Here is a 13,416-nt window from a genome sequence, read left to right on the forward strand (position 1 = left end):
GATCCCCTCAGAGATCCCCTCAGAGATCTCCCTCAGAGATCCCCCTCAGAGATCCCCACAGAGATACCTCACAGAGATCCCCTCAGAGATCCCCTCAGAGATCTCCCTCAGAGATCCCCCTCAGAGATCCCCACAGAGATACCTCACAGAGATCCCCTCAGAGATCCCCTCAGAGATCTCCCTCAGAGATCCCCCTCAGAGATCCCCACAGAGATACCTCACAGAGATCCCCTCAGAGATCCCCTCAGAGATACTCCACAGACCCCTGAGGACCTTGCAGGCCCCAAACTTGAGCCAGCCTCTCGCTTTGGTGGTCAGGTGTTGGGGAGGCTTTGGGACCATGTCTGTGTGCTGAGGAAGGAGACACAATCCCTGAGAAAGGAATGAATCCCAGCTCTTGGGATTGCACCAGGACTGGAATGGTGTCCAGGGCCTCAGAATCCCTTGCCAGCCACCCTGCCCACATGCACAGATCCCCCTGCAGCAGCAGCACAGGCACAGGAGGGAAGCTCAGGCTCTCACTCCCCCGTTGGCATCATGCCCTGGGCATCCACTGGTGCCAGGAGCCAGCCCTGCTGCTGCCCTCAGTGCTGAGGACCAAGGTCACATGTGGGGCTGACCCCCTTCCCTGCATGTGGGAAATGAATTTGTAGAGACTTCTCAAAGCTTGACAGAAGGCTCACATAGTGTGTATCTGTGTGTAAACTTTGAGATAAGAAATGTTGACTTAGATATGTTATGGAACAGGACATTGTTGAGAGAGAAATGGAACTAGAAATAAGTTTCAAAGGATGGTTTTGTAAATAAGACTAGATACTTTGAAGAAATAGAGCTATGAAAGATGCATTGTAGTGGGACCCATGAGGGGTAATTTTAGATAATTGGTTTTAAGGCATTTACAGCATGGCATGGCAAAAAGCTGATAAGCTAAGAAACACTTATAATGTATTGTAATTAGGAAATGGTTGGTTTCTGATTGTGATGGTGTGAATTATAACATCTATATTGCCTCATCCTTCACATGGGACTGAAAATAAATTAAAAGTTTTTATAACGCCTCTCAGTTACCCCATCTGTGGGTCACAAAAGGGGTTAATCTGACAATGCATGCTGTGCTCGGGATGAACACACCCCGTATTTTTAGAGCAGAGAATAAAACAGGCACTCACAGGGTTTCCAGGCTGTGCAGCCCATCAAAGCCGTTGGCTCCCAGGCTTTGGATCCGGTTGTTGTGCAGGTGCCTGTGGACAAAACAGAGATGGTCACGGGGGGTGCAGGCTGACCTTTTCCTGTGGTCCAGAACATCCTGTAAGCTGAGCACAGCCTGGGCTGGGATGCCAAGGGCACTTATGGGGTTCCCTCTCTTACCCCATGAGACACATGTTAGGTGCAGTGGTGCTTGCAGAGAGCTACAGAGCTCCCACTCCTCTCAGGAATTCCAGGCTAATGTAGGAGTTTCCCTGAGATCTCCACCTTCACAGCTGCCGGGTGGCTGTGGATGAACATGCTTAAGCAAGAAGCTTCAAGAAACACCCTAGAGCTCACCTTATCCTGGGCTCAGCCCATCTGTGGCTTCAGCAGCTGTTCATGGGCACTGGGTGCTATCTAAGGACACAATTGTATTTGGACTCTTGGGAGTCTTAGTACCAGCAAGAAGACTTTGAGTGCAAAATCATCCTGTTAGTCACAGTTTATTATCTTCACACGTGAAAGGAAAAAAAAAAAAAAAGAAAAAGAAAAAAAGAAAACACTGCCAGCTCCTGGACCAGCTCCAGTTTGATTGCAGTGAGAGTTGTCTTCAGCTCAGTGCTTCAGAGTGCCTGGCTGAAGTGCTGGGGCTATGCCACAGGCTGATGCACATTCTCTGCACCATAGGAACAGTTTTTTCCTGTTCCCCTTCATCCTGCTGCTACATGCCACAAACATCTAGTGCTTACAGGCTTGGGAGCTCCCAGCCTCATCATTGGCACTGGGAAGCCATATGCTGGGGGGCCCTGCAAAGCCACCTGGGGTAATTTTGCCTTGGAAGCTCTGTAGGTGATGAGTTTCTGGAGTTCTGGGTTCTGTGTTTCCATGGATCCCTCACTCCCCTGTCTCAGTCTTTTGGCAAACCCAAGGCCCGAATCCCTGGATTCCTCGTCTTGGATTATCAAAGACTCTTGTGTATGTGTGCACATCTCAGTGCTTCTTCCATGTCACTACCTTTGCAGCTATGAACTTGTGGCTAATTGTGCATCTCCCTCTGAAATCCCACTCAAAGGCACCTCTGAGTCCATGGACAGACTTGTGAGCAGTCTGAGAAAAGTCTGCTGAAAACCAGGAGAAGACAACAAGACAACCCACTGCTGCCCAGTCTACTTCTACCAGCCCGCACTTAATCCCTTGGTAATGCTCTGTGTGCTGACCGCCCACCAAGGTCTCTCAGGAGGGGTTTCCCCATCAGATTCTCTTTTAACACCAAGTCCATGTGCTGAATTGCTGCCATAGCACTGCCCTCAGGATCCTTTTGTCCCATGCCCATGGTAGCACTAGCAAGGGATGCAGCCTTTGTCCAATGCTGCTGCCTCCTCCCAAGAGCCTGGGGGAGGCTCCATCCTGGCAGGTGGATCAATGATTTTTTTCATTATTTGCTGCTTGATCTAAATGTGTCTCAGCTTGAAAAATCTCTCCCTCCACCTGGATTCGAGCGTGAGCTGTTTGGCTGAGCACAGGCAGCTCCCACTGCCAAATATTGTAGGGTAAAACAGGAGGAAGCTGGGAGTGCTGCCCTAGCCAGGCTCTAGGGCAGTTTGGTAGGGGCCTGCAAAACAGAAACCAGCCTGAGATGGATGTTTGTCATTGGGATGAGAATATACAAACATTTCAGAGGAAGGGGAAGGGAAGGGAAAGACATCTGATAAAATATGTTTGTTCCTTTGAGCAAACGGGAAAAAAGAAAAGGATGTTGCCTTCAAGAAAACTTGGATTGTGACTTTTAGAGGAGAAAAGAAGCCTGAGATCAAAATGAGAATCTTATGGGAGAAATTTCTCTTTGTCACAATAAAAGAAGTTCGTGCCCAGATGGTTTCCTCCATCAAATGTTAGCACTTCTGGTCATGCTGCCTTCTCTTCAGTTGGTGCTGCAAACCACTTTGAGTTCCTTTGCCACTGGACACTGCCTTTGGCAAAGAGAGGGCTGGGGTCTGGAGTTGCTGTGGGATCACATGAAGAGGTATCACAAGAACTCCATGCCCCAAAGTCCTGTCAGCTGTGAGGGGACAGTGAGGGGACAAGGGAATGCTGAATGGCAGGGGAGGTGCGAGCTCCCTGGAGCTTTGTCAGGACGGTGTGACTGGACACCTTGTCTGAGCTCAGACATGCTGCCCAGCTGACTGCTATCACTGCAGCCAGGCAAGGAGACAGCAGAGAAAAGCAATCACCTGCTGTGTTTATATTTGGCTCTAGAGTGCTTTGTTTGGAGGCAGAGTAATGAAAATCATCCGAAGGAAGTTCTTTGTTGGTGAGAAAATTATGAACGACCAAAAAAGGGAGTTATAAAAAAATTTGCTGTCCAAGTTGAACTCTAGAGTTACCCAACCACATGGCAATAATAGAAACAAGAGAGCTGGAAAGGTAAACACTTGAAAAGACGTTCCTGTCTTCCATCCTGCCTCATTTTTTCTCCCCTGGTAAACAAATTTTAACAAGTGGAATTGCAACATCTCCAGCACTTGTCAATTTGAGCTCAGCCCACACAATGTTATATTCTGCCCTGTAAATTACAGCTCACTTGGTTTGATAGCAGCTCAAGGTGCTTGATTCTGGGCTATAAACAACCCCTGTGATGCAAAAACATGGGAAGTCTTTAAGCTTTTGCTGTAACCCACCAGTCACCCTGGTAAGGGCAGTGGGCTTTAGGATCTGGGTCTCTTCCTTTGCAGGTCAGTGCCGTGGGGTGAGGATGGGTTTGGGCAAATACCCATGGAAGGCTGTCCTGGGATGAGGACAGTCACTGTTTTGTGGGCTGGCTGTTCTCAGCCATGCACTTCCATCAGAAACAGGAACAGCCATGGTCACACTGAGCCCTGGAAGGATGGGAGCTCCTGGGAGCTCCTGCAGCAGCACAAGGGCTCCCACCTGCCGTGGGATGAGCGAGCTCCTCTGCTGCCAGGTGAGGCCTTGCTGAAACCAACATCAATGACAGTGGCTGCAGGATCCCACACAGGCTGGGGAGAGAGGCTGCAGCCTGGCTGGTGCCTCAGGTGGTGAGAATTCAGAAACAAAGCAGGAAAAAATCAAACCCTAAAAGATTAATTCTGACCCGCAATAAGAAACATGCAACAGATTCTAGAAAGAAGATTTTCTCTCCTTGCCAACAATTTCTTATCATAAATTGGGAATAAATGGGATTTCTCCCATCTTCATGCAGCACCCTTGGTCAAATTTGTTCAGTTTTCATCTGACTTCCTTTTCCATTTAGTTTTTCACTGAATTCAAAGGTCTTGGGGAACAGTTTGAGAGACAGCCCAACACAGGCAGTACCTTCAACTCTGGCACTGCCACCTCCAAGGGGATTGCACATTTGTCTTACACAGAAGGGAAGCAAGCTGAGCAAGTGCCTAAATACTGCTTTAATTAAGGTGCTTGTCTATATGGGCAAGGAAAGGGAAATTGTATCAATATCTGCATTGAACACTGGTGAAAGCAGATCTGGCAGGACAAACGTGGTGCTGATACCCACACTGGTAACTGGATGTCAATGAACTGAAATGGGTGCAGAGAAGAGCAACAAAAATGATCCAAAGGCTGGAAAAAAAAATAGGATGAAGACTTAGAGGACTCAAACTGTTTAGCTTATTAAATAAGATCAAGGGGATGAATGCAGTGTAATGTATAGGATTCTTCCTGGTTAGAAACTGGGTACTAAAATGGTTCTGTGATTTAACAGAGAAAAGAATAATAAGAACAAATGTCTGAAGTCAAAGCCAAAGAAAATTCAAATGGGAAATATGAGTGGGTTTTTTTTTAACACTAAGGATGATTAACCACTGGAACAGACTACAAAGAGAAGTGGTGGATTTGCCATTGCTTTCATTTTTAATGACTTAATTTTTTTCTTCTCAAAAAGGACAAATGCAAACATTTTCCATCAATTATTTGCATTAGATGATTTGAACCAAGCTCAAATCTGACATCATATGAATTCTCCCCTGACGAGCCACAGCCATGATGAGCTTCCATCTTTATTGTGGCAAAATTGTCCTTTTCCTCAACTTGGCCATGGATAAGTAGAGAAATCTAAATCATAAATGGTGCAAATTCCACGGATTGTTTCCATTACTGGAGGACCAGCATGAGACTTGTCTGGTGAAGAATAAAGCTCAATCAGAAATGACATTCTCAGGGTGCACTGGAGCACGATTTGCTTCTTCCTCAAGTGCTGGAGAAGGAAATCCACTTTTGCCAAGGCAGCAAGCTTGGTCCTCTGAGAGAAAAGGCACTTTTGCCAATAAAAAGGCTCATGAATGGGATCCAGATGTCCCAGGCAATATTGTCCTTAGTGATCATGAATTGCACATGCCTGGCACTCCCTGCCAACACCAAAGTCCCCAACAGCTTCTCGGAGAGACACCGGAAACCCCCTTGCACAGGTGAGGGCAGGGATTCACAGGCTCATCCTCACCAGGCTGGGCTTTGGGTGCTAGGAGGCCCCAGGTCCCACAGATGTCACTGAAATGACTGATCAGCTTCCCTGGAAAGCTGGGATGTGTTGATGGCTGCTCCTGGGCAAGGAAAACACTTAAGAGCAGTGGTCCCTTCTGAAAGTCTCAGCCAGAGTTCCACCAGAACAAGGACAGAATGGGAATGGGAGTCTTGCAAACAAGTTTTATCTTCTATTCACTAAACCATTCTGTTAGGGAGAGAGCTGCATCATGTCCTTTAATGACAAAAACTGCAAGAAAGAGGAATTCTACTAAAGATCCTTCATTTACTGTCTTCACACTTCCAGCTGGAAAGTGCTGCTGAGTGACCTTGACAATAAATTATCTGCTGATATTCAGGTTGTGTGAATGTCCAGTGCAGCAGAGGGGAGAACCAGTCTTCTATGAGCATACACACTATCAGGCTTTTATATATCTCCAGGAAAGAGGTATTGGTGCTTAGTAGCTATGAAAAAAGCAAATGAAGTGACAGGGATGGCTGGAAGAGAGAAAATGGGTGCAGAACAGGACTGTATCATGATATAAACCAGAATTAATTTTTGGCTTTGATGCAGTATACAGAGTTGGTCTCTCCATCTGAAGGTGTGAAGGAAAAAATGAGTGTAATATGAGAACTAACTTCTGATTTTATACAGGCAGGTAGTAACAGGATGAGGGAGAAAGAGGGTAGATTTTTTTTTTAAACTGAGAAAAGTTAGATTTAGATCAGATGTTGGGAAAAGATTCTTCCCTGTGAGGGTGGGGAGGCCCTGGCACAGGGTGCCCAGAGCAGCTGTGGCTGCCCCTGGATCCCTGGCAGTGTCCAAGGCCAGGTGGGGCAGTGGAACACCCTGGGACAGTGGAAGGTTCCCTCCTGCCCATGGGAGGGGTGGAACAGGATGAGCTTTGAGGTCCCTTTCCACCCAAACCATCCTGGGATTCCATGTTTCAAACCAGATAAGGGGATGGGGACTGGAAGAGCTGAGCTGAGGGAAGGGTGCAGCAGACATAACAAATCCAGCAATGGCACAGAGGAGATGGACACACAGCACAAGAATTAGAGGGTGTCAAACAAAACTAACTGGTAATGGCATGAGAACAACTTTTCCCAGAGTCCATTTTTCAGCCAGGTAGGCAAGGGTGAGGGCCAGGTAAGAGGAGTGGAGCTTCTCTTTTTCTCCCATTATGGCGCCAAAATGATTCCTGGAGGTTTCCAGGAGCCAAGGCTCCCTGTGGACCCAAACAAGGAAGGATCTGGGTTTTGACCTCATTTGCTCTAACCTAAGGGGTTCTCTGCTATGTGATGAAAGTAAAACTACTTGAAGATTTTCTCTAGCTAGGTCCCTCATTACAGGGCAAACCTCTGTAGTGCTTGGCCTGTTTTGAAAAGTTCATTCTGGCTCTGTGTCCCACACACATCCCAGCACCTCTGCTGAGAGCTCCTTTGGTGACAGCAGGGAAGAAGGGAACTGCAGCCCACTGCAGAGATGTGGCAGCAAGGACACATCTGCAGCAGGGGGGATTCCCTGGCAATGTAAGATTTTACTTGAGAACCCTTCTGAAGAGTGGGACTGAAAGAGGTGCTGTGATTCCTGGCTTGAGACTTCTTGCTGAATTCAGCTGACAGAGGAAATGAGGGACACTACTGAGAGCTGCTGTCAGACTTGGACTGTCAGCACAGCAGCATGGGGGTTTCAGATGCTGACTGCTGAATGAAAAATTTCTTATGCTCAAGAAAGATGATGATTTTTGTAAAGCAACCTTTACCTCATACAAACTATCAGCTGAAAAGTATTCAGGATTATTTTCATGTGCAGGTGCTAAGATACATTTGGTCCTGAATAGATCAGACTGGAAGGTAACCACCTATTCCCATGAAGTATCCTGATCAAATATTTACCTCTCTTCTGCCATCAAAGCACAGTGCCAGCACCCCAGCACATGGAGCCTTTGTTATCAAAGCTGGGAAAGGATGGTGCCAGTTACAGAGAGTCATGGATTTCATGATGAGTGATGTACATGGGGCTCTGCTCACTGAACAGCCTGCAGCCCTAGCTCGAAGCCTGCAGTAGCAATAGATGGGAACAAGATCAGGGAATTCCTCAACAAAGATGTCATTTATGAGCAGACACCAAACCTTTAAAGTATTCCAGATTGAGGCTCTGATGTCAGTGCTTGTGGCTGTGCAGGATGGTGAAATGATTCTGCTCAGGGCACAAGGTGTGTGGAGGAGGAACAGCACAGCTGGGAGGCTTCTGCCCTCAGCCATGGTCAGTCATGGTCAGTTGTGGTCAGTCATGGTCAGTCATGGCCAGCCATGGTCAGCCATGGTCTGTCGTGGTTAGCCATGGGCTGTCGGGGTTGGCCCAGGGCCATGGTCAGCCATGGTCAGCCGTGGTCAGCCATGGTCAGTCGTGATCAGCCATGGTCAGCTGTGGTCAGTCATGGTCAGCTGTGGTCAGCCATGGTCAGCCATGGTCAGTCGTGGTCAGCCATGGTCAGCTGTGGTCAGTCATGGTCAGCCATGGTCAGCTGTGGTCAGCCGTGGTCAGTCCATGGTCAGCCATGGTCATCTGTGGTCAGCCATGGTCAATCCATGGTCAGCCACAGTCAGCTGTGATCAGCCACGGTCAGCTGTGGTCATCTGTGGTCAGCCATGATCAGCCATGGTCATTTATGGTCAGCCATGGTCAGTCCGTGGTCAGTCATGGTCAGCCATGGTCAGCAATGGTCAGCCATGGTCAGTAATGGTCAGCCATGGTCAGTCCATGGTCAGTCATGGTCAGCAATGGTCAGTCATGCTCAGCCATGGTCAGTAATGGTCAGCTGTGCTCAGCCATGCCCAGCCATGCCCAGCCATGTCCCGCCGTGTCCCTGAGTCCTGACCAGGCTGCACATGAGGGTTTCCCCTGTGCCCAGCCCCTCTGCCCTTGCCTTTCTCCCCAGGGGCTCATTCTGACCCTGTAGCTGGGAGTTCTGTGTCTGTAGCAGCAGCCAGATCCTCTATCTACCTGCAAACCCAGACTTTGCAGAGGAAGGCCACAGACCATCTGCACCCTGGTGGGGAATGCCTTCTCTCCAGCTTGGTTGCCTTTTGGGAACATTGGCTTGTCAGCTCAGTGGGTGAGTCTGGAGCAGGGACATGTCCCTGCTTGGGACATAGGAGGGACACTGGGTGACTTTCCACTGGTGATGTGTTGACAAGGGCTTGCATGGAAGCAGGGGAGAGATTGATGGGGCCAGTTCTGCCAAACACTTGTGATCCCACAAAAATGCAGCATCGTGTCCCGCAGAGCCTGGCAGGATCACACATGTGTTCCCTTCCAATTGTGTGTGGTGGGACATTATTCCCTCCCTTGTGACCTAATGGTCAATGACTTTTATTTCTCAAGCCTGCCTGGTTAATTAAGGAGTTGCTTCTTGCCCACAGTATGGGATGAGCCGGAATGAAAGCAGCATGCTTTGGAGGCTGAAATGAAACCCCAAATGTCAGCTCACCCGCTGAGTGAGCTATTAAAGCTGACTGAAGTGGTTGCATTATGGTGGCCAATGGTTGCCTTAGAGAATGAGCACTATTGTGGGTGAAAACTACTTTTTTGATTTTTCTCAAGTTGCTTTTTGCTTTTCTCCTAAATAAGCCTTTATGCTTTGTCTAAACAGATGAATTTGATGCTTAATAAAACTCTGAACTGTGCTTTGTCCAAGCACTTTCCATGCTGGATAGTCTCAGTAAACACTTTAAATTTTTGAAAGGGGAATAATTGCTAAACTTTCACTAAGGCACTACATGCTGAGGTTACTTAACACCCTGCTATCAGTACAAATTACCAAACTAGAGGTGGCATTTCATGTGGATAGAGGAGCTCTAAAGCATTTGGCAATCACACCCCAACTTGCTAATCAACACCAAAGTAATAACGATGCAATTTGCACATGTGAAGATCCTTTTAAAGGGAAGATAATCTGTTGATAGAAAGGATGCCCCTCCAGAGCAGCTGTCAAAGGGATCGGTTCCCTTCTGCCGGAGGTTGTGGCTGGTTTGGTATCTCACTGCCCATGGAGGGAGCGTTTCCATCCCCGAGCAGCGCGGCTCTCTCTCCCCTGGAGTCGTTTCCATCCCAAGCAGCGCTGCTCTCCCCAGGGAACGTTTCCACCCCAAGCAGCGCTGCTCTCTCTCCCCTGGGAGCGTTTCCATGCCAGAGCAGCGCTGCTCTCTCCAGCACTCCCAGTTCTGGCCAGGAGATGCTAACAACGAGAACTGGACAGCAACCACCGCAGAACATCTGACCTGCAGATGTACCACACTCATGCAAATAAGCAAGCACTGGCTTGGACAAGGTGTTGACGTTCGACCTTTGGTTTAAAATCATATTTGGTCATAAAAGGGAGTGAGGGGAGGAGAGGGAGTGAGCTAGTATGTTTTCCAAGGAATTAAAATATTACTTTTTTGACCTCACTGCAGATTGTTGCAATTTAATTATTTTTTTCATGTTGCTAGAAATTCCTGTAGTTTTGACACAGGGATTGGAGGGACCTAAAGAGATGAGGTTTTTGTTGCTTGAGTCTTCAAGGAAAATAATCTGGTTTTTGTTTCCAGTTACTGATTTTTTTTTTTAATACAAAACATTTCCTGAATTATATCAGGGAGCTTTCTAGCTCTTCACTGAAAAGTGGGGAAAATATGACAAAAACCAAAAGAGGCAAATTTAGCATTTCATATCAAATGAGGGGGAACAAACCCTCTGCCCCTTGCCCCAGGGGGAGTGAGCAGCAGGGATTCCCACAGCAGGAGGAGGCCCTGGGCAGCACCTTGTCCCAGCCGAGGGAATAAGAAGTGGAGGAGGCTTACAGCACCACGAGGCTGCTGAGGTTCTGGAAGGCGAAATCGGGGATGTGCCAGATCTGGTTGAGGGCCAGGGTCATGGCCTGCAGCGCTGGCAGGTGGTTCAGGGCGCGCACCGGGATCTCCGTCAGCGCATTATCGTCCAGCCACAGGTGACGCAGCGAGAGCAGCCCCTCAAAGCTCCTGTCGGGCACCACGGAGATGAGGTTTGCATCCAGGCGGCTGGGTGGGAGAGAAACAGGGTGGGGATCAGTGAAAGCCCTTCCCCAGGTGTTGTGCAAAGGGACAGTGATGGATTGATGGCCAGGGACATTGGATTGGGCTGTAAATAGGGGATGGATTGATGGCCAGGGATATTGGACTGGGCTGTAAATAGTGATTAACATGAGAAGGTGTTGTGATTCTCCCAGCTGTGCTGGGAGATGTCTGCCTGTGGAAACCCAGGGCACACAGGGAATATTTCTCTCTCTGCTCTGGGATGCCCTGACCCCCAGGGGAGCACTGACTTTGACCCTCATCCATGGAGAAAGTTTCCCAGACTTCAAGATCGACTGGAATCCACAAAAGTGTGAAATAGATTATAGAGAGTAGTGTAGGTGTGTCGCTTGGTGGGAAATTGAGGTTTTGGGATTTTTAGTATGTTGTGGATGGAAGCAAGATGGAGGGCACAGGGTGTCATCCTGGGTTTCTTCTTCATGCTTCTTCTTCCTCCTTCTCCATGGGTTTGGGTGGCATTTTGTAATTGGGCAGAAAAGTTGGCATTGGGGGCTCTGTGGGATCAGTTATTCAGTTAAAAGAGAAAACAATCTAGGTGTCAGTTCTTAATTGGATAGTTTAGCTTTAAAAGACCTTGTACCAAGAGATTGTTGGCCATTTTGTGCCTTCTAATGAAAAGCTGCAAACTCACAGTAGTGAGACTGTTTTACTGATAAGAAATAATGAACACCTGAGTCAGAACATGAACTATCATCTCAAGTGCCTTCAATCCAGACCCAGAGAAACTGATATGACCCCCAGGAGAACACTGCATTGACCTGAGGCAATGGAGAAGCTTCCAAAATTGAATGACAGAACTGGGATTGTGGGTGTGGAGTTTGAATAGAAGTGTGTGATATCACAGGGTGGGAAAATTAGCGTTCAAGGGTTTGGAATATAGCAATATATATGGGGCAAGATGGAGGGTTTAGGGTAGAGCCTGCTCCTTCTTCTTCACCTTCTCCATGGGTTTGGGTGGTTTTGTGTAATTGGACAGAAAAGCCTGCATTGCCAACTTTGAGTGATCAGTTATTGGGCTAAAACTGAAAATAATTTACGTGTATTCACAAGGCATCATGAGGGCCATCCCTCCTTGATGCTCATTTGGTGCTGCCAGCTGATGGCAGCTTCTGAAGCCCCAAGGTTGGGCTGAGTCATTCCAGGTGGCCCCTGGGCTCGCAGGCACCCCTGAACTCGGAGCACCAAAGCTGCATCTCCTGGGCTGGGCTTGCCCTGGGTCTGCCTGAGCAGTGCCAGCCCAGCCTCGCCCACGGGTGTGCAGGACACCAGACCTGGAGCCACAGCCCCGTTCCAGAAGGAAAGGACCTGTCTGGAAGTGGGAAATGTTTGCTCTAAATTGCTCTAAAAGTGATGAGAAACTCAGAAAGTCCCCTCCCTGGGTTGCAGCTTAGCTCACTCAGTCTCTCATCAGTTTTTTGCTGCTGGAAATGCTGTGGCCCAGGCCCAGCCTAGTGGGCCACAGGTGCAAGCTGCTGGTGGTCTTTTGGGTGTTTAGTCTAGAGTAGGTTTAAACAGGTCTAAAGAAAAAGGAAAAAAATAGTCTAGGGAACTTTTTTGCATTAGCTAGTTAAAACTTAACTAAAATAAAGGAGAGTTTTTTCCTGTTGTCTGTCCATCTACAGACAACACAGTCTAGGAGCAGGAACATGGAGGAGTGAGTACAGTGTCTGAAAACAAACTGTGCACTTTTTTTTTTTTTTTTTACTTTTGGAACAAGTTGTAAAGGTGCAAAGTAAATGTAAATGTATTTGTTTCACAGCCCTGCTCAGGGTCCTGTGTGGGATCCCAGCCACCAGGGGTACCTGTGCAGGAGCCAGACCCTGTATCACAGGGCAGGAGCTGAGCCAGTGCTCTGCTATCACACCTTTGGGCCTGTCCTCCCCTCCATTTGCCAGTTGCTTCTTTTTAATCATCATGGAAAGCTTAAGGCTGTTGAATTTGAGGTTTAATTTGCTGAGAAATTTTAATTTTGAACACTTGTTTTTGTTTCAAAATAGAATGACAAGCCAAAAAATATAAAGGTTATTATGAAAAACTTTAAAACTTAGGTTTGGGAGTCATCTCTCTAAAGACCTTTTATTGCAGTGATGGTGAGCAGGATACAATGTGTTATCTGTAGATTTTGAAACCAGATTATAAGAGGAAAATACTTCAGATTTGGATGAAATACCAGGAACCAATTATACAAAATTTTAATTTCCATCCACAGCCAACAGAGCTTATTTTATTTTTCCAAGCTATCTAAGGCAGAGATCTCTGAATTCAAATTGCAAAGAGGAAGCACTTTGTCTCTTATCAAAGCATGAGAGAAGGAAGTTAACAGAGCTGTCATGGCCCAGCCCTCAAATCAATGATCCTCCAGAAAGGAATGTGGTAAAGAAATCATGATTCTTGACTATATAAAGCAATATTTTTGATGAAAGTGGAACACTAGAGCAAACCCCCAGACACTGTTACCCCCCAGGTAAGACCCTTCTTCAAAGAGTACCAACATTTCTTAGTTTACAGAACACTGAAATAACTGCAGGAGACCAAAGGCCCCATCATGAGTGGGAGAGGGGAGAGGCTGGGTGCAAGCCTTGCTTTCTGCAAGGGGGTGTGCGTGGTATTTCCTGA

General features: G+C 47.5%; 1 protein-coding gene across 1 annotated transcript in view; it reads right to left on the bottom strand.

Annotated features, from left to right (window-relative positions):
- Nucleotides 1-13,416, bottom strand: part of LGR6 (leucine rich repeat containing G protein-coupled receptor 6) — a 174,030-nt gene that overhangs the window by 51,434 nt on the left and 109,180 nt on the right. Inside the window, 2 exon segments of the mRNA XM_031061749.1 lie at nt 1,170-1,241; nt 10,531-10,746. Of these exon segments, the coding sequence (XP_030917609.1) occupies nt 1,170-1,241; nt 10,531-10,746 (288 nt within the window).

The sequence above is a fragment of the Geospiza fortis genome, unplaced genomic scaffold, assembly GCF_000277835.1.
Source record: "Geospiza fortis unplaced genomic scaffold, GeoFor_1.0 scaffold26, whole genome shotgun sequence".
NCBI classification, from domain to species: Eukaryota; Metazoa; Chordata; class Aves; order Passeriformes; family Thraupidae; genus Geospiza; species Geospiza fortis.